This window comes from Cyclopterus lumpus, chromosome 15 (genome assembly GCF_009769545.1).
Source record: "Cyclopterus lumpus isolate fCycLum1 chromosome 15, fCycLum1.pri, whole genome shotgun sequence".
NCBI classification, from domain to species: domain Eukaryota; kingdom Metazoa; phylum Chordata; class Actinopteri; order Perciformes; family Cyclopteridae; genus Cyclopterus; species Cyclopterus lumpus.
In genome coordinates this window covers 16,811,346-16,836,263 of record NC_046980.1, presented here as the reverse complement: position 1 = coordinate 16,836,263, position 24,918 = coordinate 16,811,346, and the positions used below count along the sequence as shown (strand labels likewise).

Genomic DNA, 24,918 nt, shown 5'->3' with positions numbered 1-24,918 from the left:
TCTGAGTAGAGGAGGAGGTCATTGGTGACTTTGAGAAGGGCTGTTTTGGTGCTGTGCTGTGAGCGGAAACCAGATTGAAATGGCTCGAACAGATCGTTGGAAATGAGGTGGGTTTTGAGTTGTGCAGCGACGACGCGTTCCAGTATTTTTGACAGGAAGGGAAGATTTGAGAGGGTCTCAGGGTCGAGTCCAGGTTTCTTGAGGATGGGGATGACAGCAGCCAGTTTAAGTGTGTCGGGGACTGAGCCGGAGTTGAGGGAGGAGTTGATTATTGCTATGATGAGTGGAGCGATGGCTGGGAGACATTCCTTGGTGAGAGTAGATGGTATGGGATCCAGAATACAGGTGGAGCTTCTCATTCCTGTTATGAATGAAGAGAACCTTAAACCTTAAAACTCAAAAAGTTTCACTCATTAGGGTCGCCCCCGCGACCCTAATGAGGATAAGCGGTATTGAAAATGGATGGATGGATGGATACTTCTTACACTTCTAATGTACACATATATAATAGAAACTTCAGCTGTTTCTGTTAATGCTCATTACTTGTATGACATGTATCTGGTATTCATTTCTAGTCACCCATTCTAGTGTCTGGCTCTAAAGCTGCCGGCTGTAGATCTCTGAAAGGAATGCTCTTCCTCCAGGCCGAGGACGGTCACTGGGCCAGGGACTTCCTGCTCCCAGGTAGCCAAATCCTCCTCCTCCATGTTCTTATATTTGAAATAAGGGATATCTTTGATTTAAAGTTTAAATTAAAAGACTAAACCTTGAATATCACATCCACAGTTATATTGTGCACCTACATACAATACATCCCAAACATTTTTACAAAAGTATCTGTCTGTACATATGTAGTCTAGTAACAACCAATTTCAACCACTAATATCATGACATCCATCCTTCAAACAATATGCAACTGTAAGCAACAAGGGAGGTGTGAGTGGAGTCCTCTGTTGCTCAGTACTGTGCTAAGTATGCCCACTTTGTAGCTGTCCAATCAAATGCAAAGGATTAGATTTAAATACTTCTTGTAACTGTACTCCGCTCGATTATTCTCTTCCATTGGATTATACTCCTCCTGGATATGAGCCGACCAGCAGCCCAGGGCTTTGGAGACTCAGATGCCCACGACCTGGCCCATCATACACGGACAGCAAACAGCCTTCAGGTAGTCCAACCTCCTTTTGGTTAAGACATTCGGGAAATAGGGTTGATACCGGGGCCAGTCCTGTTTTTATTTTTTATTTTTCAAATATAATAGCAGTATAATAGAGGGGTAGTGTGAACGTCGCATAGTAAAATGTGTTACGATGACTAGTACTGCATATGTCGATTGTCTTGCTAGTTCACACTTCACTGAAACATTCTGGCTTTCTGCATTGTTGGCCAAAATGTACGTCTTACGTGAAGTAGTGTTGCTATATCAAATTCAGGCGTACGGGTGTTCACTAGTATTTAATTTATCACGGTAACTGACTTGTGTGTGGCTTGATCTCGTGTAGATGTGCTGGATTCCCTGGACTTGACCATGGACGAGAACAAGGAGAAGCAGACTACAGAGAGCGTGCAGCAGCAAGGTGAACTGGCCTGGGTCCAGCAGGACAGTCTGGACCAGGAGAGAGAAGAACAGGAGCTACAACAGGCTCTGGCTCAGAGCCTCCAGGAGCATGTAAGACCAGATGACATCTGCGGAGGGCTGTCCATGATTCCATGAACTTACCTGTATCTAATATGCAAACGAGAAGTACGAGTTGAACTAAGTTATTAGTAGTAGTTCCATTGTTAACTGCAAAGTCCATAAAATAACTAATAATTCGAGGTCAACTCTGGTGACCCCCCCCCCCCCCCCACAGATCACATGACATCTGCGGAGGGCTTTTTAAGACGGGAGCAATGGGGCTGCGTTCTGTTCAATATAATTGATCTCACTGAAGTGTGTACTTTTTTTTGTTTACTTAAACTTTAAGTAAACAAAAAAAGTACACACTAAAGAGTGGAGATGGTTGTGGATTTCAGGAAGAACGTAGCCCCACCCGCCCCCATCACCCTGTGTGACACCCTCCTTCCTGGGCTCCATCATAACCCAGGACCTCAAATGGGAGCTGAACATCAGCTCCATCACAAAGAAGGCTCAGCATAGGATGTTCTTCCTGAGGCAGCTGAAGAAATTCAACCTGCCAAAGAAAATGATGGTAATGATGCCACACAAACAGCTTCTTAGTTAAATACACTTGTCACTTTAAACTTACACTTACATTACACTGTTTGAAGTACTGTTACCTGTTTGTCTGTGCACTTTATTTTATATTTTATATTCTTCTGTACATTTAATATGTTTCTTGCACTGTGTTGATTGTTGTTGATTGTTTAATGTTATTGTCCAATGTTGCACCATCCGCAATGACAAATTCCTTGTATGTGAAAACATACTTGGCATTAAAAGGTTCTGATTCTGACTATAAGGATGCCTCATCGCTTTAAAACTAACTAAAAAACTAATCTTGATTTTGCGTAGCGGTTGGTAACCAGCGTTTTAGGTGCATTACTGCCTCCATGCAAGCGTGGACCAGATTACATCCTGCCCATTAAACCTGTCTGGGAAATGCAATTGAAGAAACTTGGCGGCATAAAACATGATTGTCTTTCTATCGAAATGTTGAATTCCAGGCTTCCTAAATTCCTGTTTCATAAGTTTTTTGTTGTTTATATCTACAGCAGCCCACAATAGAACAAACAATGCGTTGTTACTGTCTTACTTAGTTTTATTTTTAGACCTTATGAGTTCCAGAAAGGAAATAAGGTATTATTCTGTACACATGACATCTATTGCATCTGTCCATCCGGGGAGAGGGCTCCTCCTCTGTTGCTCTCCTGAAGGTTTCTTCCCTTTTTTCCCTGTCAAAGGTTATTTTTGGGGAGTTTTTCCTGATCCGATGTGAGGTCCTGGGACTGGGATGTCGTATGTGTACAGATTGTAAAGCCCTCTGAGGCAAATTTGTAATTTATGATATTGGGCTATACAAAATAAACTGAATTGAATTGACTGCAAATCCAACCGCTGTTGGACATGGTTTTATAATTACTTATAATTACTATAAACAAGTTTTAAATGGCTGATAACTTACGTATTAATACTACTAATACTAAGTCTTGATTTGAGTATCAATACCAGTATCAAAAGTAATGATGGCTACCAAAAGATATTGCATGTTCACGTTGGATCCCATTGTGGGTGTTTCACGTTAAACTTTAGGGCACATAAACACTTCTTACTGCAAGCTCTCTCCAGATCTTTGCTGCTGTTGTGTGCAATCATCATCTTTCAAAAAAACAAAACCTGTTCTTATTTATCATCACTGTGTTTTAACATCAAATCATTGGAGGCAGTGTCACTTTCCGTCCACCCACCCCTAATTTTTTTTGGGACAATGCGCATTCTTAAACATCACTGTAAATGATCCAGACTTAGCCAAAGGGCTATTTTTCCAATGTTGTCCCTGGTCCACATGAAGTACAATTCTTAGCTGTGCCGTTTTCATACTGTCATTGGCTGAAATAATGTCATATGAAACTGTCAAGCACAATGTTGTACGGTCATAACTAAAGTCGTTTATTCACGTTAATGTAAATATGTGTAATTAATGTTGTGGTTTTATTGGCTAAATTAAAAATCTATTACACACTTACATTGCCTTAGAAAGAATACATCAAACACATTTAAACCTTTATTCTTGATTAATCAATATATCCCTGAATTCTGTTCAACAGTATTGTTGAAATATAATGGAAATATTGTGACTATTGCCATGATGTTATCAATTTTGTTTTTGTTGTAATAAATGAATACAAAACCCCAACAAACCAAACCCAAAAAATAGGGCCCCACCTCTGACTGTACTTTCTATATGGACAGTATAGTATGCACATTATATGTATATACTATACTATAATATATGTATGCATGTGTGTATATATATATATATATATATATATATATATATATATATATATATATATATATATATATATGTACATTCATTGTATAGATACCGGACCATTCTATTCAGGATAACCATTATTAACATACACACTCTTAAACAAAGGCTGTAATGCCATGTGATCATGTGACGTTACTTTAAATACATTAATTTCAGTTTCAATTCAATTTATTTTGTATAGCCCAATATCACAAATTACAAATTTGCCTCAGAGGGCTTTACAATCTGTACACATACAACATCCCTGTCCCAGGACCTCACATCGAATCAGGAAAAACTCCCCAAAAATAACCTTAACCATTAACCATTATTAGCATATAATTAAATGTCAACTGGACACAGAAATTACCGGCACATGATTTCTAAAATCACAATGAACTTGATTTCATGATTTATTCCCTGATTGTTGAAAGCCATACTACTAGGTCTACTTTTTAGTTTGTTTAATAATTGAATGGTAAATCATGTTCAGTGTCCTTGAGCCCCAAACTGTCGACCATTCCCGTGCTTGTGTGTTTGAGTGAGTGAACGTGATGCCTTGTGAAACGCTTAGTACTGATCTCAGCTATACCAGTGCCTCCAAAATCATATTGGTAACATTAGACATTAAAACAGGTACATTAACATATGCTGCTGAAGACTTATCACAATTCCTTGTGATTATCAGACAGTTTCATCTTCCTGATGTGTATTTTGTTTGTTTAATGTCTGAGCACACATCTCCATTTCTGCCTTCAGTTTACTTGCTTCGGGTCGGTCTTCAGGCTTCTCATGCAGCATTGACTCTATGATTTGGTTCTGCAAAAAGAGCAAAAACAACTGCGACTGAGATGTTTGTACCCACAATAATATAAAATGTCATATTGTTGAAGCTCCACTCCACAGTATATTCGCACCTTTAGCACCCTCAAAACACTATTTGATATTTGACGTTATTCAGATACAGACAGAAGCAGCCCTGTTTTGACTCTAATCCTTTGAGGCTTTATGGTTCATTACAGATTAATCAGCTGACTATTTTCTCCATCAATTGATTGTTTGTTTGGTTTGTAAAAATTCTGAAAATAGTATATGGAATATAGCTGAATAGCTGGTACTCTGATGCCCATACGGTATCCATGGTAACCTACCTCTTGGGGAAAGGTAAGTGAAAACTCTTCAGGGAGCTTCTGACTTCTGGCATCATCCCAAACCTTGTATTCATGAGGGTATAAAATAACTTGTGAGTAATTTACAATTACTTAACATGATGCTCTGTTGAATGTTAGAAATGAGTCCAAGAAAAATGACAAAAGACAAATTAAAAGACGAACAATGAAGTTCCAACGTTTCTGTTATAACAGTACATTGATTTTGCTACCCGCCTTAATGAAAATAAATCAACTACTTCTGTATACATAAGCCTGGCTTCTTATTTGTATAGACTCACCGCTCCTCTTTCGTGGACAGTAGAGAGTTTCCAAAGGAGTTCAAAGTAAATCAACCCCAGAGGAAATATGTCCACTTTTCGGTCATAGTTCTTCTCCCTCTTCTGTGAAAGAATAAAAACACAGTATGGACAATAGGCACTTCAGCTGCTTCATGTTATCCTAATGCCTATGAAATAGTAAGTATTTATGCACACATTTGCTGTAAACATTTGGATCTCACTGCCTAAAGTAAAGATGGGTGAGGTTGGGATTTTGGAAATTCAGGAGCATTGTTAAGTCTGGTAGGCATACAGGTAGTCCCATTAGAAGAATACATTTGTTAACACAACCGTTTAGAAGTTATTGTCAGTATAGACCATCTCACTTGTTCAGGAGCCATGTAAGTTGTGGTTCCTCTTTGCCCTGTTCTCTCCATCAAAGCATCGTCATCATCATCATCTCTGGTGACCAGACCAAAGTCTCCAATCTTCACCTCGCCGTTGAGGCCAAACAGGATGTTTTCAGGCTTACCATTGAAATGCAAACACACAAATTTAAACAAATAAGAGTCAGAAATGGATTTGAAACTGTCAGTGTGGGACCTTTATTAGGTCAATTAATAGCCTTGTTGATCTAGTTGACCATTTATAGGTACAAATACATCTAATAATGTGATATTATTTTATTGTGGCATTTGTTAATTTTATGAGGATCTGAGCGACTGACGTACAGTCTGAGAGGACCCTATTATTATCTTAGAGGAACATTAGGCGCATATGTGGGGTACTTGCCATACTCCAAAACTCACCAAATTTGGCAAGCTTGTCAGGCTTAGTGAAAATAGCGATCTGATTTATACGTCAAATTTGGGTTTGCAAAAATGGCTCTCTAGCGCACCCTCGAAGTTGGACCGACGACGACCCTCACCTAGAATGTCGGATTCACTTTTTCACACGTCAATCTCCACCTGCTCTACAAAAAAGCCTCTCAGACCCCTAAGCTCGGCCTACTTAGATTCTCCGCCATTTTGAATTTTGTTAAAAACACACAATTGCGGACTTGACCTACACGCTTGGTCCGATTCATACCAAACTTTTTGTCGATCATAATGGGAGCTATATCACCTAGACTCATCAAAACCTTTCTGATATCTCATTGTGTTTAGGAGATATGGACCAATGAACCTCTTAGGGGCGTGTCTTGTTTTATAATGCTCATAACTATTAGGCATAATCACTTGAAATGTTCAGCATATGTGCACATTGCATCCTGTAACATGCACAAAACATCTCGTGCGATTTCAACACTAGGGGGCGCTACAGTAATTCGCCCGATTTGTGCGTTTTTGTCATTTTTGGCTGTTTTGAGCATTTGTACTTTTACACACTGCTCCCACAAAATGTATCCGATCGACTTCAATTTTATTTAAGAATAATCTAAATAGCTTAAAGATGAATAGTTATCAAAATGGTGAGTTCTATACAGAAAAACCTTGACGTGTCGTGGACCCCAATATGCACTTTGTTATGTTATAGAAAGTTGCTGTAACTCAAATGTACATGATCCAATCCGCCCCAAAATAATCATGATGCTGGTTGAGGCCTGAGCACATTTACATGAAGAAACGTTCAAATTTGTTATAGCAAAATCTATTGGCAAAAGGAAATTACACGTTTTATACTATAACTTATTAAACGTTAACGTATTAAATCTAGTAAAATAGGTTTGAATCCCAGCCAGGGCTAATTTCTTGCATCACTTTTTTAAACATTTAATTTACATGACGTGGTCTACACTTCTGCCCCAAACTTGTCAACCAAGAATATTATTCTGTTGGGGAATTGTTGAATACTGACCGTAAAAAATTAAAAGACTTTAACATAAGTCGACAAATAATTAATAGATATTATACACAATGAATGTATGTACACAAACATTTACAAGGCAGAAAAATAACATCACAACTACAGCCAGCATAATATTCTGTTGTTTTGCTTGGTGCCACATACTAATTCAAGTCAGGTTCTTGGATAATGTCACCTCCCTCCAATGTCACCTACAGCTGTTCTGTGACCTGTTCCAGGTCAACCTGTTATTCTGCTTTTTTCTCGTTCCCTCCAGAGTTCCCAGAACTCACTGGATCCTCCTCATCTTTTTTCTGACATTTTTTGTCGTAGAGAAGGAGAGCAAGAACATAGGCCCTTCACCTAGGCCCAGCCCTGGTGAAGATCTGGAGCACCTCACACTCATCTTTACAGCCTTTGAACTCTTGCATGGGGCCATCGTCTTTTCCTAACTAGATCATGGATATGCATATCATCTGTTATGGATTATGGAAGATGACAAGTGTAAGACAGTTTTTAACATCCCTAGTCAACACTTCAAGTACTTTGTCATGCCAATCAGCCTAACCAATGACCGTGCAGTTTTCCAGGCATTGGTCAATGATGTTCTCCAGGACCTAATTAATATCTGGGTTTTGTATATCTGAGTGAGTTGACTTCTACTTCCTGCCTGAAGGGAAGATATTGTCAATGAAAACCACCTGTCTCAACATCAGTTTTGTGCTGTAATGGCACACAATTATCAAATAAATAATGTTGTTCACAAGCAAAAAAGTCCTGGGCGCTTCACTGCAGCTCACTGCTCCTCAATAACTAAGGATGGGTCAAACGCAGAGAAGAATTTCCCCACGGGGATGAGTAAAAGCGTACATTTATTTTTTTATTTTTCTAATAATGTTCTGAACTGTAAACTAGACTTCAAACAGCAGGCCAGCAGCAGCACAATTCTACCAACTTGGGGCTTGTTGGCAAGATCTAGCCTAATACATGGAATATGAATGTGTTCATTGCTAAATAGTGATGAGGGGCAAAAGTGTAGTATGGAGTGTAGTATGGGGTGCTGGTACTCTGTACAAGTGAATACCAGAACAATATACTGGTTCTATGGTATCTGCCATCTGACCAGCTTCACTACTGGTTTGCACCAGGATGTGTCTCAGGTTGCTGGCTGGGCCTCGACAGGGTAAACTGGACGACGTATCAGATACTTAAACACCTACAGGTACACACAGGTAGCGTCGATATAGACTTCGCCTCAAACATACATAAGTGGGTATTTTGCACACTGTATACTCTGAAAAGTCTGGTCTCACCTTAAGGTCCCTGTGGATGTGCTTCTTGGAGTGAATATATTCGACTCCACTGACTATTTGCTGAGCAATGCTTAGGCCTTCTTCTCTTCTCTTGGAGTCTTGCAGAGACTGGGTGTTTTTCTCTTCAATCCACTCTTTTAGTGTCTTTGTGTCACATAACTCCATCTGAATATAGAGGTACTTGGCCGATGAATTATTTGAAGTCCTCGAGGAGAAAGAAGAGAAGATTGATTGTATTACTTGCCTACCAAATAAAAGGTTAAGACGTTATGTAAGTGCTTGGGACTTACTGTGAAGAGCTGAAAACAGCTGAACACTCAGTTAATTCAGAATTCCCCTGGTACCCTGAATCCTCCATCCAAAATGTGTAGTATCTGACGATATTACAATGGAGGAGTTCTGATAATGTCCCCACTTCCCGAAGAGATTTCCTGATACAAAGATGAACAAGAGAATAAATCAGTAAACATAGTACTTGCATAAATATGGCACAATGCACACAATGCCTGACAACTTTATACTTACTCTTCCCGGCAGACAACCTTTACAGCATAATACCTCTCCAGCAATGTATGTCTTGCTTTGTAAACGTGACCAAAGGCTCCACTGCCAAGATACTCCATGGAATCAAAGTCTGAAGTAAACCTGTTGAGATTAACGTTATTTTTAGGCAAAACATAGAGATGCCTTCTTGATTAAACATCGATTATTGGGAGAGACGTTTAAGGCCATATCAGTATATAAAACACATACTACAGTGCAAATGAATGTTGTTGTTTCTTATACCTCGAAGGGATGGATGGTTCATTCTGACTTTTTCCCATATTCTGTTCTTTAACAGCATCCTTAGAGAATAAAAAAAGAACCCGCTTGGATTATTAAATTGTATACTTTTTTAAAGTCTGGGACATCAAAACAACCAAGTAGCATGTATTCTTTTGCAGTGACCCCCTTTACAGGTGGGGTGAGATCACAAGTAGTTGGTATTGCATACAGAAATTGGCATCTCTTACTGTTGCAGAATATAAGAGAGTGTATTTATAGGCTTTTAAGATTGTGATATGAAGTGCAGACCTGATCCCTGGAAGAGTTTGATGAATCTGTGAATATTGCTGAGCCACTTGTACCCGTTGACTTGCTTTGTGACGATGCAAGAGATTCCCTAGAAGAAGATAATCAGAGGCATGACTACAGCCGTTTCAATAATTAGCTACAAACTGACTGACTTCTAATACTGGGGTCAATAAGTGCCTTACAGTGAAGTTGGTGTTGACGAGCTGGTTGAGGCATCATCTCCAGAAGCAGTTGACCTTAAGGGAATCTACAATTCACAAAAAGATGTCATAATATAGCATGTTCCAAATGATGTCTGGTTCTGTAGCCCTGGAAAAATATTAAATAATATCAATAATTATGTAATTTTACACCACAGTCAAACCATTTTTCTTCTTGTTATACCACAGCTATGGACCCAAAGTCAACTTTCTTGTACTTACAAGGCAGTCTGTGCATACCATAACTGTAGATTTTTACTTTACCTATGAAGTGAGAGAACAGACCTGAGCCTTGGAAGGGTTTGATGAATCAGTGGATATTATGGAGCCTCCTGAGTCCACTGGTGTGCTTTGTGATGATCCTTCATGTGTCTCTCTAGGGGAACACAATGAGAGACATGAGTACAGCTTTCTCTATATTTAACTCCATTGTCTGCTCTCTTACTAATGACTTAAAGTGCCTTACTGCGTAGTTAATCGGGCAGACAACATAGGTGAAGCACCATCTTCTGACATTGTTGATTTGACAGACACCTAAAATAAAAAGAAGAAAAAAATGGTCATACAGTTAAAGCAGTACCTCCCTAAAACAGTTTCAATAAAACCTGTTTATTATGGCCTTCAGATTTGTGGGATGACTGTTGTATTAGACTTTGTTAGTTTGTGTAATAAACTGGAAAGTGAGTAAATATTTCATAACGTAAAGGGAGTAAAATAAACATGGAATACCTTGCTGTCCCAGTCTGACTGTTCTTGGAGAGCAGACCAGGCCAGCCGAGCTGCATTTTGTTTGGCCTCCTTGACAGTCTTACCCTCACCCTCGGGGTAGTCATTTTTGTCTATCATTAATTTGTAGAAAAATCTGTGTTGTGTTTTTAAAAAAAGGAAATATTTCAGATCATTATCATAACCGCTTAAATATTGTTTACAACTGAATATCAATCAAGAGTTAGAACAGAGTGTCTGCCGTGTCTATTTAGATTACAGAGGTTCAGGTTCATACTTACTGAGGATTATGAGCCGGACCGCATCTCCTCTCTTCAATGTATGAATGGCAGCGCTTTGTTTTCTGACAGTAGTGGTCAACAATTCCAATAAAATTGACCTCTCTTTGTCTCTGGTTGTCTTTGTAAAGCTGTGAGTTCCCACTGAGGCGTCTTATCTTATCACTGGAATAAACAAGTAACGTTTCACACTGATGAAAACATGAATCTGCAAATATGCACAACTGAGCACTTCACTCGTTCCTTTGCGTCTGCTGCCATCAGACTGTATAACAGCACTTTTTACTTCCTATCAATATCTCATTATCTAGACTAAATAATAATCTACCATATTATACTCTTTTATGTTAATGTTATGCAGATGTTTGCATCATTACATTAAGCTGTATATTAATACAGACACTAAGTACCATCACTTAATGATATCATATATCACTTTACCTTCAATTTTTTTGTCTACAAATGGTAATGTATAGTTTCTACATACCTCTTATTATTTATTCATTTTACCATCTCTACTGCTGTCCTGGTGCTACTGCAACAACCGATTATGGGTATCAAAAAAGGTTTATCTCTTATTAAAATGAAAAAACGCACTGCTGTTGTGATTTACTCACCAGATATCAGACACATTTTGATTTATCGCCTCTTTTTGTTGACCTGATGTGCAGTTGTATTTCTCATCTGCAGCCTTGAAAATAAAAAATAAAGTAACATTTTAAAACGGTTGACACGCTGGACTGTGGCCTGCTGAGTATGAACCCAATAGGTTTTTAGGCCTATGATTGATCTTTTACTTTTAAATAGTGGATAGTTACACAGAGAGGGACAATAATCTTACGGTGTCCTGATGTTTGTTCTCCAACAAGCTTTCCAGAACATGTTTCGCTGAATTATTCTTGGCTTCCTTCTTGCTCTTGCCCTTACCATAGGGATGGACTTTCCCATTTAAGATGACCCACTGGGTGAATCTGTGGGGAAATAGTCACATCTCTGTCATTAAGACAAGTTGACCTGCAATTACTGATGCGTTAATAATCCGCACACTACAATAAACAGCCCAGGTGAAGCAGCCATCCACTGCCACTGGACCAGGATGTTTACACACAGCCTCAGCCTGAATACACCCTAGCCTTAGACTGAAATTGTAGCACAGTGACGTCACAATTATTAAAAGAGTGTACATTTGAGATACTCACGTATTTCCCACTAATCCACCTTTATATGTTGTCACATTTACCTGACCATAATTTACAAATGAAGATTTAAAAAAATAAAAAATACTACACATGGCATAACGGACTATCTTATTGAAAACCCTCACCAGTCATTCATGCCACACTACGGAAGTCACCCAAAAGCACTCTCATCGACGACTACAGCATGATAACGTGCACAACTACAGCCCACGGAATTACCAGCAACAGATTAATATCCAACTCACGTTTTATCATGGTCAGGGCCCGCCTCAAACCCCTCATACTGCAGCTCAGAGCGGGTTTTCTGTGCGTACTCGTATAGTTCATACACATAGTTTCTAGTTTCCATCATAAATAAATAAAGTAGCCGGAATATGGGCTCAACACGCGACACTTTGAGAACAAAGCCCAAAGCTCACGATACTTCTCTCTCATTCATTAGTGTCGTGGTTTTGGATGTATATCCGTGCAGCGCTTCGGATTTTAAACTAGTCTTCAGATTCCCGTGAGTTTCGATTTCTTCATAACGTCATTCGTGTTTCGTGACGTGAATTGACTTCGTCTGAACAATCCAAAATGAAAGACATGAACAAAATAAATGAAACACAACAATTAACCGAACTTACACATGCAAACGACTACTGGCAACATTTGCAGATATGCGACTCATTCGGCACCATTGTTATTTATTGTTTCATAGTTTATAATTGAACCGATCTGTCCAGTGGCGTGAACACACCGCCTGAGTCAAGGGGCACGTTTATAGAAAGGGGCCCCTCTTACATGCTAGAGTACATACAGCTCATGTTAATGTTACAGTAACTAATCATTAAGACTGCGGGGATTGACATGTTGTGGCTGTGGTCGGGGTTCGGCTCTGGATATGATTATAGATCATATCTTGCTGCCATACAGCTGTGGCAGTTGTGAGCAAGGTTGAGAACCAGATGCTGGATGTGAAACACTAACAGACATACATGCCTGTGTCAAATGATATGGTTGAACTGGATATGAAGCCATTCTTACACTTGGTAGGGGAGATTGGTAACAAATCTGTCATATCTGGTATCAGATCCAGGTTGAAGGTTCAACCCCTAATGGGAGTGTCTGGCTTTGCAATGCTGACTTGACCAGTGTTTCCATCTGACTGCAGGTGCTGTATAACAGCAGCCGGCCAGTCACAAAGCATTACACATTCAACAGCCTGACAGTGGTGGCTTTTACCAGTAAGACACCTTCTTATGATATTTAGTGGTTTGTGATGATTATGTTACATTGATCTTAATCTGAAAAACAAACAGTACTCAGCGGTCCGCTGTTCTTGCAACTTACCATTTCTTTACGTCAGTGCCCAGCGTGATCTTGACAGAATACCGACATATTAAGTGTAATTCATGAATGTCCTAAATGCTGTGTCTTCATATCTGAACACAGTTGTCTTGCACTTACAGTTTTGGGAATCAATGACAGAATTATTACGTCCAAACATTTGATACACAGTCATTTCTCGGTGACATCCCCTTATTCAGACCTGATACACACTTATAAATGTAAAAACAAAGCAGATTATCAATAGAGGAACGGACATCATTTAACACCCACTAAAATACACAAATTGTGCAAAATACAGGAAACTTTACAGAGCATAAATGACCATAACACCCTAGTTGTCAATGTTTTATTTCCCTATTCATTATAAAGCAAATGGTGTAATCTGGCATCACTTAGCACACATGTATCCATTGACAGCATAGAATGCATTATTTCAGTATCAGTTGTCAAAGTAATTACCCAGGACATGATTGAATATTAAAAGTGAATAATGTTGCATTGGGGTCATTCCATGGTTTTACATGTATACATTTTGTTCAAACCATAAATATATATATATATATATATATATATATATATATATATATATATATATATTCTATTTGAGACCAAAACTAATTACATTTGTTAAAATATGTTGGGAGAAATTGAATAAAATGTTTTTTTTTTCTCCTGGGAATGTTGTCATGTTTCCCCCCCTAAAAATAATTAAAACACCACTTAGGCATGGAGCCTTTTTTAGGATGCTATATCTTTGGACAGCACACAGACAAAACCATGTACACAAGAACCAAATGACTGAAAGGCAGATGTAGATGACGTATCTTTCATTACTGGCCTTTGAAAATGGAAAAAAAAACATGCCCCAGGTAGCCCCCTAAGTATATACTGTATATATAGAAATGTCCATACTTCTCGTTAGAAATACAGTCTTTAATTGATGTTATACCAAATTTTACGGGCTCAAACATCAACAGAATCGAAGATATGGCAAGTATGACCACCCAAGGTTGCAATTTGTTGCCTTTTTGAGATATCAAAATTGCAATGTAGACTCATTCCTAGGACCATAGACATATTGTGAAAATGTGGACATGTGTAAAGTTACAAGTAAATGTGTCATGAAACACATGGCATCTCACTTGTATATCCAACGACAAAATAATAATTACATGTCCCAACCCTGCTCCTGATGCCATAATCAGATGTACCATAGGTCATAGTTTTCTTTTTTAGTTCATGAAGGGCTCATTATACCCAATTGGGCATAATGAGCCTTTTGATGGGATCACTCACACCAGCCGACACCAGATTGAGCCAAGGGAGTTACATGTGGAGGGCCCTTGACTGCATATTTCAAAGTTGCCACCCTATCGTGGTCGCAAAATCTGTCCACAGACAGAAATGTTACCACCCAGTAAAGTAATCAATACTTCTTTTGTGGTGGTTCCTGCTACAGTAAGACCACATTATGCCACGATGACTCACACACATACTCACAAGCTGAAAACAATAGCAGCTTGACTGCTCAGACTGGTACTGAAGACAACATGGCCACATGTAGAAGCCCTTTTCACATACTTTTTTATGGTCCTAGGAATAAGTCCACATCGCCATTCTTGCCATTTCTCGATTTTGATGATTTTAGAGACTTTGAAATTTGGCAAAACATCAATAAAATACTGTATAACTAATTAGAAGAATGGGAATGTCCATTTATATATACTTTAAGGAACTTCCTGGGCTCCCAAAACTACCCATTTTGTACTTTTTCCATTTTTAAAGGTCAGTGATGAAAAATATCAATTTTGTCTGTGCCACTACCAATTTTTTAATGGCTCCAGGGGTTACATTTCTGAAGATATTGAACCCTAAAAATGGCTTTAACTGCTATGCAATGTTTTGGTCTCGAACAGCATTTACATGGAAAAAAAATAAAAATAATTATACAAACATTCTGATCTGATTTGACACGGTACAACTCAATCCTGTTTATAAAACCAGTTCCATTATTGTGATACATTTGATTTTGTTACTTTTTGATCCATTTTGTTACATCAGATCAACAGTTAAAGAGACACTCCCCTTAGCAATAAAAAAAACTTGCAAATAAAAAAACACTGGAATACAATGCTGAATTAATAGTCACGCTTGTGATGACTAATGCCGTTACCTGTTGTTTCAGTATTTCCTTGTAAGACTCAGACAGTCCGACTGAGGCGTCGTGCATCTTTAAGCATTGTAATTGTCTGAGAGCACTTTTCCAAGTCCTGCTTTAGTTTACTTGCTTCAGGGCGATCTTCTGACTTTTGACACAGCATTGACTTAATGATTGTGATCTGCAACAAAAAGAACCGCTATTGTGATCCCCATGATATCAATGACTTTTTCCCAACCAGTCATCTGTCCTGCTTGATGTTCAACGTTTTGTCCTGTTTTGGCCTCTTATCTTCTACATACCTCAGCCTCACTCCTGTCCTGTTGGAGAGCATCACACATGACTGCTCACCCCGCCCCCCTTGTAGAAAATACTGCTTCATGTATGAAGTGAAAGAAAGAATGCTGGTGTACCTCCAGGGGAAAATTGTGTTGAAATCCCTCAGGGAATTGCTGGATTCTGGCGTCTTCCCAAATCTGGTGCGAAAAAAAAAAGGAAGAACATTTAATAGGTGTGATACAAATAAATAGGCTGTCGGCCTTTTCCCACAGATGGCATCCCCGCTATGACAAGTCCAAATGTCTGCTGTGAAAAAAGGCCTCTTGAAATTTGAGGATCGATCAGTTGACATCTGAGTCTGGTACCTATCTTTGAAACAAAGCAAAAGCGAAATGCATTTATTAGTTAACAGTTAATATTGAATTTGAACAACTCACCGCTTTCTTTTCCGGGCCGGTAAAGATGTTCCAAAGGAGTTCAAAATATACCAACCCCAAAGCAAATATGTCCACTTTTCGATCATAAATGCTCCTGCTCCTCTGTCATAAAAGAAAAGCACACTATTAACGAAAGACCTTGAAGCTCAACAGGTCTTTAACAACCAATATTGAATCTCAAGCTAATGCCAGCGGAGACCCTCTCACTTGCTCTGGCGCCATGTAACTTGGGGTTCCTTTGTACACCGTTCTCTCCAAGAGGTTCTCAGCATCTACGTTATTTTCCTCAGTAACCAGACCAAAGTCTCCGATCTTGACTTCCCCATCTTGCCCGAACAGGATGTTGGCAGGCTGACGGCGGAAAGAAATGAACACAACATGTAGCTTCACGACGTGACGTTATAAATGATGGTTTTATCCACTTCGTCTCACCTTCAGGTCTCTGTGGATGAGCATCTTCGAGTGAAAGTACTCGACTGCACTGACTATTTGCTGAGCAATAGTTAGACTTTCTTCTCTTCTCTTGGAGTCTCGTAGAGATTTCTTCACATTCTGAGTATTCTTCTCGTCTATCCACACTCTCAGTGTTTTGGTGTCACACAGCTCCATCTGAATATACAGGTACTTTACAGATGTATTGTCAGTCGACCTAGAAAAGTAGGAACAGAAAAATACCTACATATTTAGTCAAATAAGTACAGTGCAGTAAAGATTAAAATAAGTGGATGGGACTTACTGTGAACTGCTGGAACTGTCATCTCCACTGTCCCATTGGTACCCAGAGTCCTCCAACCAACATGAGTAGTATCGAACAATATTGCAGTGATGGAGGTCTGATAATGCCATCACCTCTCGTAGAGCTTTTTTGATCCTAAGCAGAATGAGAACATGGCTCAGTTAGTGAAACTTTTTTCGCACATAAAAAAAGATTTTAATGAAACATCTTTCATACTTGACTGACTCTTTGCAACGGACAATCTTTACAGCATAATACTTCTTCAGTAGTTTTTGTTTTGCCCTAAAAACACGACCAAAGGTTCCTTTGCCGAGGCTCACCATGGAGTCATATTCAGTTGTAAACCTGTTAAGATAACAGAGGTATTGTTGAGGCAAACTGAAATGAAGTATACATATATGACGTTTTATGAATAGAAAAATGTCTTCATTATATTTTAATACACAAATAAAAGGCCACAGCAGAGCAGAAAATGTGCCTCAATGTTTTTATTTTCCATACCTTGACTGGGTTGTTATTTTCTTACTTGGACTACTTTCTGGGTTCTTGTCCCTGAAATTGGGCATTTCATCCTGAATGAATAAAACAAAGCCATGATATAAAGTGCTATATAAATTCGATGTATTATTATTATTATATAGAGATCCATCTGTTAAACAGAAAGCCACAAGATTAACTAGCATGATGAATATCTCCTTACTGTACCTCTTTGCTGTTTCTGCAGGCATTTGCGAAATTTGCTGCAATTCTAGACAATAAATATTGCAGTCAGCCATAACACCCAGTGAAATATTCTGTACTGTTGCTTTACAGTGGGTCTCAAAAGATGCCTCACCTTATTTTGGGCTTCACGTCAGGACTTTTAATCTTTGTAATGGGAACCAGAAAAATACAGCCAATTATTAATTCAACATAGATGCATCTAAGGTCCCAAATAAGTCTTCCTTCACAATAAGCAATGTTTTGCTGGGAACTTGACTAACTAGGCTGCAATTTCTGTCACAATCTGGGTCGTAATATATACTACACTTACTTGTTTACTCTCACCAAACACATGTGTGAGCGTAAAAGGCAGGTTCCAGGTCAGTTAAGAAAAACTGACTTCACCTAAAACTTGAAGTAGCTACTCTTCGGCAATAGACTGAGCATTACAAACACATGAGCCATGACAGTGTTTAGAGGATTACACAGGAACCAACAGACCTGATCCTGATTTGATGAATTGGTGAAAACCGCAGAGTCACTTGAAGCCATCGGCACTCTTTTCGATTTTGCATTGTTGGACTCCCTTGGCGATCAAAATGAGACGCTTTAATAAAACATGCTGAACATCAAACTTTACCGCATGTCATGCTCCTCAGTCAGGGCCTTACGGTGTGCTCGAGGACAGACCTTCATTGGACACAGCCGACAAAAGAGACAACTGAAAGCAGAAAGGAAGAGTTCATCACTGTCACAAATGACCATTATTTGTAATGAGTGTAATTAAGGGGAACCATTTGCACGATTTATTATGTTAAACCTCAGATGTTCGGAATAACCTCGGCTGGTTATCTGCTGTTATTCATGTTTTTTACACAGCCTCTGTGGAGGAGTGACCTGTATCAGCTTTTCTCTAGCTCTACAGAAACACATCTTCACTGTTTCCAACTGTTTTGCAGCTGGAACAATCCTGTGCCAGACAGAGTGTTTTGTCACCAATTCAAGCAGTAACCATGACCTGTCATCGTTTTCTAGCTCCACCATTTATTGCAAATTTCTTCTGATAGTTTTGGAAATGTGATATAAAGAAGTGGTTTGTTTATTTGCTGAAACATTATAAGGAATGTACATTAAAAGGATAGAAAAACAAATTTGGGACACTTTTGAGTCATCTTTAAAAGGTACTTTGGGAATCACTGGGGACGTGACAGCCCTGCTACATACAGTTTTACATCAAATGGCAGGTGTCACTTTACCTCAATTATCTACACCACACATCTTAAATGTCATTATGATCGATCACCGCATGCACGGCCATGGTAAAAAAAAAAAACTGCTGTGAAGCCTGAAGTGTTTTCCCAGATTTCCACAATAATACTGACAACCTTGATTTGACATTGTGGTTTCAAAAAAAGAAGGAACAAAAAGACTGGGCTTGCATGTTTTAGAGGAAGGGTTTTAAAGGAAAGTAGGGTTTAGTGGAGCAGAATAACTGATGGCTACATAAAAGATCCTGTTCTACAGTCTATTAGGTGACATATTAAAAACAGAAAATTATCATATTAAAACAACAGAAAATATGAAATACCTTGCTGTCTTTGGTGATTACACTCAAGCTCTTCATCTGATTGCTGTAACACCAAGACAAGTCAGACACGGAAACGTTTCATAACCCAACAGAAACAATACCGCTCCATTGTTTGTGCTCACCAGATGTCCGAAACATTTCGATTTGATTCTTCTTTTTTTTGGCTTGATGTGCCACTGGATTTCTCCACTCTAGTCTTGAAAAAACAAAGAAAAGTATGATTTTATATTGTTTCACTGATAAGAGTGTGACTTGTGTAACATATGAAACATCTACTAGAGCTTTTGTGACAATCCTACAGTCTCCCGTCTGCAGAAACTAGTGTGCATCATTACGTACCTCTGTAGTATTACCGCCACATATCTCGTGATATACGAGCTTGGCTGCTTCCTCCTTAGCGTCCTTCTTTGTTCTCCCAGTGGCCGCTGGATACTCCTTATCACCAACCACAAACCTACAGCATCTAATATCATAAACGTTTTTATTTAATGACATTTCAAATCAGGACAAAAAACCTACAAACTAGAATGCATTCAAGAGGCTTACTGAGTAGCACCGGTTGGTCCCAGTCTCGTTGACTCCACAGCCCTGATATCAGACCTTTTCTGTTGACCGTATTCATTGAGCCAACACGTGTACTTGGCTTGAGGGATGCTTGTCTGATCAGTCGGTGCAGCAGAAGCTTCTGTTGTCTTTTCTGTCTGTCAGGATAAAAAAGGATGAAAACAAATATACATCAAGGAGACGAGTGCCGTGATTTGGTTCTCCAAACTTTGGAATACTACATTTCACACATGCAGGGAGTCAATAAAAAGGTAAAATTATCTTACAGGATCAATAGTTCCCTCAGACAGGACACTGAAGGCATTTTCAGCTGCTTTCAGTTTGGCTTCCTTCTTGTTCTTCCCCACACCATCATACGTCTTACCATCCAGGACGGCTCTCACTGTAAATCTGAGAATAAATGATACAACTTTGTTAAACAGGAAAGGTAACATGGGAATGTCGTGTGAGGTTGCATCACAAAGACAAGAATTGGCAGGTGAGGTTGATAACTTTATTAACCACACCTTACATGAGAACAATACTGTGATGTGTGTATTAACATTATATTGAAATATTTCAGTACTGGTGTCAATATGATACTTGAGTTGGGTATCTATTCCATAACAACTTTTCAATATTTAACCCGATGCCTCAGACAGAGTTCAGTCAATACTTGAAGGTGAGATGTGTGGCCACAACGTTTAAAATATTGAACAAAAAGTCAGTGGTCTTGTCAATTTTCAAATTTGTATATCCGATTGTATAGATGTAGATAGAAGAAGGTAAAATGATGTATGTTGTATGTTTTGAGCAATGTGACCAGATCTCACACATTGCACCTTTAAAGAAGGTTGGGGTTCAACACCCCTGCATCGATTACATCTATCAGGCATACGATTGCTTCTGCCACTGTGGTGCCAGTGCCTTCTTGTGAGAGGGTTTCATGAGGGAAGGGGGATTAATATGCCTATCCAAACTCAAATTTGAAGGTATACACTGTTAACTTAATTGTACATCAATGGCATGTGGTTTAAATACAGTAACAGATGGCAACGTGTAGGATACAAATACCCGAAAACAGTGATTGGCCTAAAGCAACACATAGAATATTTATTTTCCTAAAAACAAAAAACATGGGAAATACTACCCTATCATCCCATTAAATAAGAACATGTCCTTCTTAAGTCCCGCATCTCTTCAAACCCTTTATCATGTCGCAGCAGAGAAAATGTTCAACTCACGTCCGAATGTGGTCGAGGCCGTCACATCCAACGTCCTCGTATCTCAGATCTAAACGCGCTTTCTGCGCATACTCGTTTAGTTTAGCTACGGCCATTATTAATAACGCAACAGTCACAATTCAACAGAGTAACTCTCAGAATACTCACTAACGATATATTATCGTCTTTGTTTTCATTTTAACTCTACTTCCACGGACGACCGGGCTGTTTTAATTCAGACTCACTAAGTTTCGTTTTCTCTGTAGACGTCACACAACGTGGCACCTTCACGTGCTGTCGGAAATATCAAAACTAGTTTAGCCGACATGAACTAAGCAGTGAAGGCTGAGGATACTTTGTAACACTGCGAAAGGGTATATGGGGAAAGACCCATGGGAACTGAAGATGTTGATTCTTTTTTATTTTTTTAATCGTCGAAGAGGCTTTTTGTCTAACATATATTTAATATCCATTTATCTAAATAGTATGATACAAAACTCGTGTTTCATGTTTTACCGCTCCAGAGACACATGAGAGAAACTCAACAATTATCCAATGTCTTAAATTCAACCATTCAAACAAGCATAAAAGACAACCATGGTGCACTTGCTGTATTGCTTACATATTGTGAAAAAAGGGAATTAAAATACTACGGGGACACCAGAGGATATTGAAATAATCATAATAGTTAAGCCCCAGCTCCACTCACAATTGAGGATTACATACATGGCAGATATCATAATATCCGATCACAGCGTTAAAGTAGTCTTACATTTCATTAATTTAAATGGATCTTTGATCATAATATTGTTGGGTTGTAGTGGATTTTATATATATTTGCACATGTAGATAAGAGAAGTTTATGTTTTAAAGTAATACATAAAGAAAGATATGATAATTAATTTGGGATATTATGAGGAATATTCTGGAGAAATGTATTATGAAACATAAGAGAGGATCACTGTTTTATTATTCTGTTTGTTAATGACAAATGTAATGATTAACTGTATGATGCATGAGAATGAATGAATGTTTTATTGTTTAGACAATAGTTAAAATGGATGCCGATTGAAACCTGATATGTTGCTTTTATTCTGAAGGCAGGATAGTGGATTTTATTCTGAAGGGGAACTTCCTGTCCTTGACCGGAAGTGTGAGCTTTGACCTCGCCTGGGAGCTGCAAACCGTCTGTGGAGAGTTCCTCCTTTCTGGCCCCACGATCGTGAACGCTACATGAGTATTATCTTTGCCATTAAATATTGTTAAACTTTAACTCATTGAATCCTGAATTTCCTGCGGCCACGGGACCCGGAGCTTTGAACACAAATCTTACAATATGTAGCAAGTTAAATAACACAACAAATAAGAGAACAAGGTATAATTATTTCAATGTTTAATGAAAACACATGTTTCAAGAGCGATTGCATACCTGTCTAAAAAAACGTTTGAAAAAATATATACATCAAAGTTTACCTAAATTTCCCACAGAATTCCTAAATGTAAAGAAAAATGTAGGGCCGACAACTACAAACCACATAAACAGCTACGACCTTCTGGAGATGGACAAAGGATTCCAATTGGGATGATAAATACATATTCCTCCACTTTGAGTTCACCTATTTGCCAACACTGTATATCAAAGCCAAGTGTGATCAGCCCACTGTAAAAGGTAACTGCTTTTTCACTGGGAACCACTGAGCATATTCTTTTTTATCGTGTTCAATCGTGGTCTGCTGCTGTATCCCCAGGACAGTTGGAGCACAAGTCCTCTTCATCTGTCAATAAAATAAAACAAAGTGTATCAGCAAAGTCAATAAAAACAACAATAAAATCACAGCAATGTTGTCGTCACTCTTACCATTATAGGTGGTTCCACACCATATGCAGTAAAAATGTATTCCTCTCAGATAGGATGTGATAATTTGCAGTTTGTCAAAGGACTGTAACAGAGAGGGACATATCAAATGCATTAATCTTACTCTGGATGTATCAACGACATACATTTATTCCACCATATGTCAGTATAATAACTGTGTACATTACACTGGCAGAATGTGACAATGTGTCTTATACGTCACACCAAAACGTATGTCAATATGATGACATACATTTATCTGACAACAAATTTGATTTGGGATCATAAATTAGCATTACACAATAAAACAATGTATGCACAAGATAAACAAAAACTAACGGTTAATTCCACAATCTCCTGCTCTTCTTCTTCTTCTTCCTCCTCCTCCTGCTCCTCCTCCTCCTCCTCCTTCTTCTTCTTCTTCTTCTTCTTCTCCTCCTCATCCTCCTCCACCTCTTCCTTCTCTTCCCCCTCCTCCTCCTCCTCCTCAGTCTCTACTTTTGGCCAGTACCAGTCTTCCCTGGGGACCGTGATGCCCTGAAAAGACAATTCAGCGAAATGGTAATTTTTCTGCAACATTTGGATATATTCTTGATAGCAGCATTATCACTGTGATGATGAGACTTTATTCTGTCCATAATTCCTCCAACCTTCTGACTGTCAAGCTGTTCACAGGCCCTCTGACTCCTTCTGAGATCTCCTTCAATCTTTCGTTCCTCTCTCTCTGTCCTTACTCGCGACCTGGAATGAAAAAGCATGACATCACACTCACAGACTACAACATTTGTATTATAGGAGGAGAACAATGTTTGGAAGCACAATGCATCTTTTAGACAGCTGAAAACGTCACCTAAAGTCTTCCAGAGACTTCGTCTCATTCTGCTGTTTAGCCCGTGCTTTCTGACGATAATGTTCAAGTTCTTGCTCGGCTTTTCTTTTCTTCACCCCTTCCATTCCAATGCCACCTCTGTCTTATTTAGCATGCCAAACAAAGTACATTAACAGTGTAAGCCACTAGTTGGATTGCACAGGTTGTACCAGATACCTAAATAATATTAAACAAATGTCCACACTGTAAAATAAATTGCTTACCAGTTTTGATATTTAGAGGAATTGGATCAACCCGTCCTGCACCTGAAGAGGAAACAGAGATTTACATGAATGCATTCAACAAATGTAAAACAGAATGAAAATAAGATAAGTCGATCAAGAAAATACTTGCCCGCCTTCCCGAGGCCTTGACCAGCTTTGTAACCCATTTTTTGCAGAAGTGCGAATCCCTTGTTCGCATTGCAAATTGAGTTTTCTAAAGCTGCCTCTCTACTTTCCTTCTCCTGCTCTTTATACGTCTTCTGACGGTTCTTGACATTCGTCTCCTTTTGCTGCGTCTCCTTCTTTATCGCTTCTTTTACCCGCCTCACCATGCTGACACCCGGCTTCACATCTTGTCTGACAGACAGAGGAACACAGAACAACGTATTGGGAAAAGAACACGTTACGGTAATCATGGGAGCACGACTTTAATCCCACATTTCCAAATGTTCACAACTGACACTCGTTTGAATATCCCCGAATTAGCTTTAATTTGAGAAGACTGACAACACAGGGCGATACACTACATCAGTGTAATGTAACGTATCAATCTCGACAAACCTCAGGTTTTAATATATGAACACATGACACATAAAAGGCTTACATTTTACTAAGAAATGCATCTGACATATAGTCCTCTTCCTCATCAGACATTATGACAGCGGAAAAAAAGTGGAAAAGCGCTACTGCGTGTTATAAATACTCCGGTTGTCTGCTTTAGTTGCTTCGCGGATGTTTGGTTCGTCAAAGATACATTCCGTGTAGATACAAGGTATCAAGTATAACGTTCTGGCACTCTTGACAAATGATTCAAAAGAAGGTATTTATTTTCAATAAACATAGACAACTGAAGGAAAGTGGATACACATGAAGTGAAAACATTTTTGAGTTAATTATTTTTCAGCAATATATTCTGCACATTCATTTTCTGG

The 24,918-nt window shown here is 38.8% G+C and overlaps 3 protein-coding genes across 7 annotated transcripts; all 3 read right to left on the bottom strand.

The window, feature by feature from the left end:
• Window positions 1–4,036: 4,036 nt before the first annotated feature.
• LOC117744489 (interferon-induced, double-stranded RNA-activated protein kinase-like) lies at window positions 4,037–12,737 on the bottom strand. Of its 3 annotated transcripts, none has more exons than XM_034552821.1 (17): window positions 12,668–12,737; window positions 11,684–11,813; window positions 11,460–11,533; window positions 10,846–11,007; window positions 10,568–10,700; window positions 10,305–10,372; window positions 10,124–10,214; window positions 9,821–9,885; window positions 9,639–9,726; window positions 9,351–9,409; window positions 9,090–9,209; window positions 8,855–8,995; window positions 8,565–8,769; window positions 5,793–5,933; window positions 5,428–5,529; window positions 5,129–5,191; window positions 4,037–4,796 (listed from the first exon to the last, which is right to left on the bottom strand). In XM_034552821.1, the coding sequence occupies exons 1-17, from the start codon at window positions 12,709–12,711 to the stop codon at window positions 4,662–4,664; spliced, it is 1,821 nt and encodes a 606-aa protein (XP_034408712.1). In that variant the 5' UTR covers window positions 12,712–12,737; the 3' UTR covers window positions 4,037–4,661. The 3 variants fall into 3 exon arrangements, with proteins under 3 accessions (XP_034408712.1, XP_034408711.1, XP_034408713.1); XM_034552820.1 differs by lacking the exon at window positions 12,668–12,737 and adding an exon at window positions 12,287–12,640; XM_034552822.1 differs by lacking the exons at window positions 4,037–4,796; window positions 5,129–5,191; window positions 5,428–5,529; window positions 5,793–5,933; window positions 12,668–12,737 and adding exons at window positions 5,943–8,467; window positions 12,287–12,643.
• A 967-nt stretch (window positions 12,738–13,704) lies between these two features.
• On the bottom strand, window positions 13,705–21,311 carry eif2ak2 (eukaryotic translation initiation factor 2-alpha kinase 2). 2 transcript variants are annotated; one of them, XM_034552823.1, is made up of 18 exons: window positions 21,061–21,311; window positions 20,104–20,227; window positions 19,820–19,974; window positions 19,613–19,736; window positions 19,396–19,469; window positions 19,274–19,316; window positions 18,357–18,406; window positions 18,187–18,271; window positions 17,819–17,850; window positions 17,689–17,731; window positions 17,485–17,555; window positions 17,200–17,328; window positions 16,984–17,118; window positions 16,680–16,896; window positions 16,455–16,598; window positions 16,248–16,349; window positions 15,945–16,007; window positions 13,705–15,712 (listed from the first exon to the last, which is right to left on the bottom strand). In XM_034552823.1, the coding sequence occupies exons 1-18, from the start codon at window positions 21,153–21,155 to the stop codon at window positions 15,575–15,577; spliced, it is 1,824 nt and encodes a 607-aa protein (XP_034408714.1). In that variant the 5' UTR covers window positions 21,156–21,311; the 3' UTR covers window positions 13,705–15,574. The 2 variants fall into 2 exon arrangements, with proteins under 2 accessions (XP_034408714.1, XP_034408715.1); XM_034552824.1 differs by having other exon boundaries at window positions 17,209–17,328.
• A 1,104-nt stretch (window positions 21,312–22,415) lies between these two features.
• gpatch11 (G patch domain containing 11) lies at window positions 22,416–24,749 on the bottom strand. 2 transcript variants are annotated; one of them, XM_034552109.1, is made up of 8 exons: window positions 24,591–24,749; window positions 24,117–24,343; window positions 23,987–24,028; window positions 23,745–23,865; window positions 23,545–23,635; window positions 23,234–23,431; window positions 22,898–22,979; window positions 22,416–22,814 (listed from the first exon to the last, which is right to left on the bottom strand). In XM_034552109.1, the coding sequence occupies exons 1-8, from the start codon at window positions 24,638–24,640 to the stop codon at window positions 22,759–22,761; spliced, it is 867 nt and encodes a 288-aa protein (XP_034408000.1). In that variant the 5' UTR covers window positions 24,641–24,749; the 3' UTR covers window positions 22,416–22,758. The 2 variants fall into 2 exon arrangements, with proteins under 2 accessions (XP_034408000.1, XP_034408001.1); XM_034552110.1 differs by having other exon boundaries at window positions 24,117–24,338; window positions 24,591–24,708.
• Window positions 24,750–24,918: the final 169 nt, after the last annotated feature.

Excerpts from the sequence above, each read along its gene's own strand:
- LOC117744489 (XM_034552820.1), bottom strand. The coding sequence starts at position 12,393 with ATGATGGAAACTAGAAACTATGTGTATGAACTATACGAGTACGCACAG. Across the intron at positions 9,410-9,638 it reads CAAACTCTTCCAGGGATCAG|GATGCTGTTAAAGAACAGAA; the intron begins GTCTGCACTTCA and ends TTATTCTCTAAG. Across the intron at positions 5,934-8,564 it reads ACATCCACAGGGACCTTAAG|CCTGAAAACATCCTGTTTGG; the intron begins GTGAGACCAGAC and ends TTCAATGGTAAG.
- gpatch11 (XM_034552109.1), bottom strand. The coding sequence starts at position 24,640 with ATGTCTGATGAGGAAGAGGACTATATGTCAGATGCATTTCTTAGTAAA. Across the intron at positions 24,029-24,116 it reads TCAAGGCCTCGGGAAGGCGG|GTGCAGGACGGGTTGATCCA; the intron begins GCAAGTATTTTC and ends TTTCCTCTTCAG. Across the intron at positions 23,636-23,744 it reads AAGTCTCTGGAAGACTTTAG|GTCGCGAGTAAGGACAGAGA; the intron begins GTGACGTTTTCA and ends TTTTCATTCCAG.
- eif2ak2 (XM_034552823.1), bottom strand. The coding sequence starts at position 21,155 with ATGGCCGTAGCTAAACTAAACGAGTATGCGCAGAAAGCGCGTTTAGAT. Across the intron at positions 18,407-19,273 it reads TAATCACCAAAGACAGCAAG|TTGTCTCTTTTGTCGGCTGT; the intron begins GTATTTCATATT and ends TTCTGCTTTCAG. Across the intron at positions 18,272-18,356 it reads GGTCTGTCCTCGAGCACACC|GGAGTCCAACAATGCAAAAT; the intron begins GTAAGGCCCTGA and ends TTGATCGCCAAG.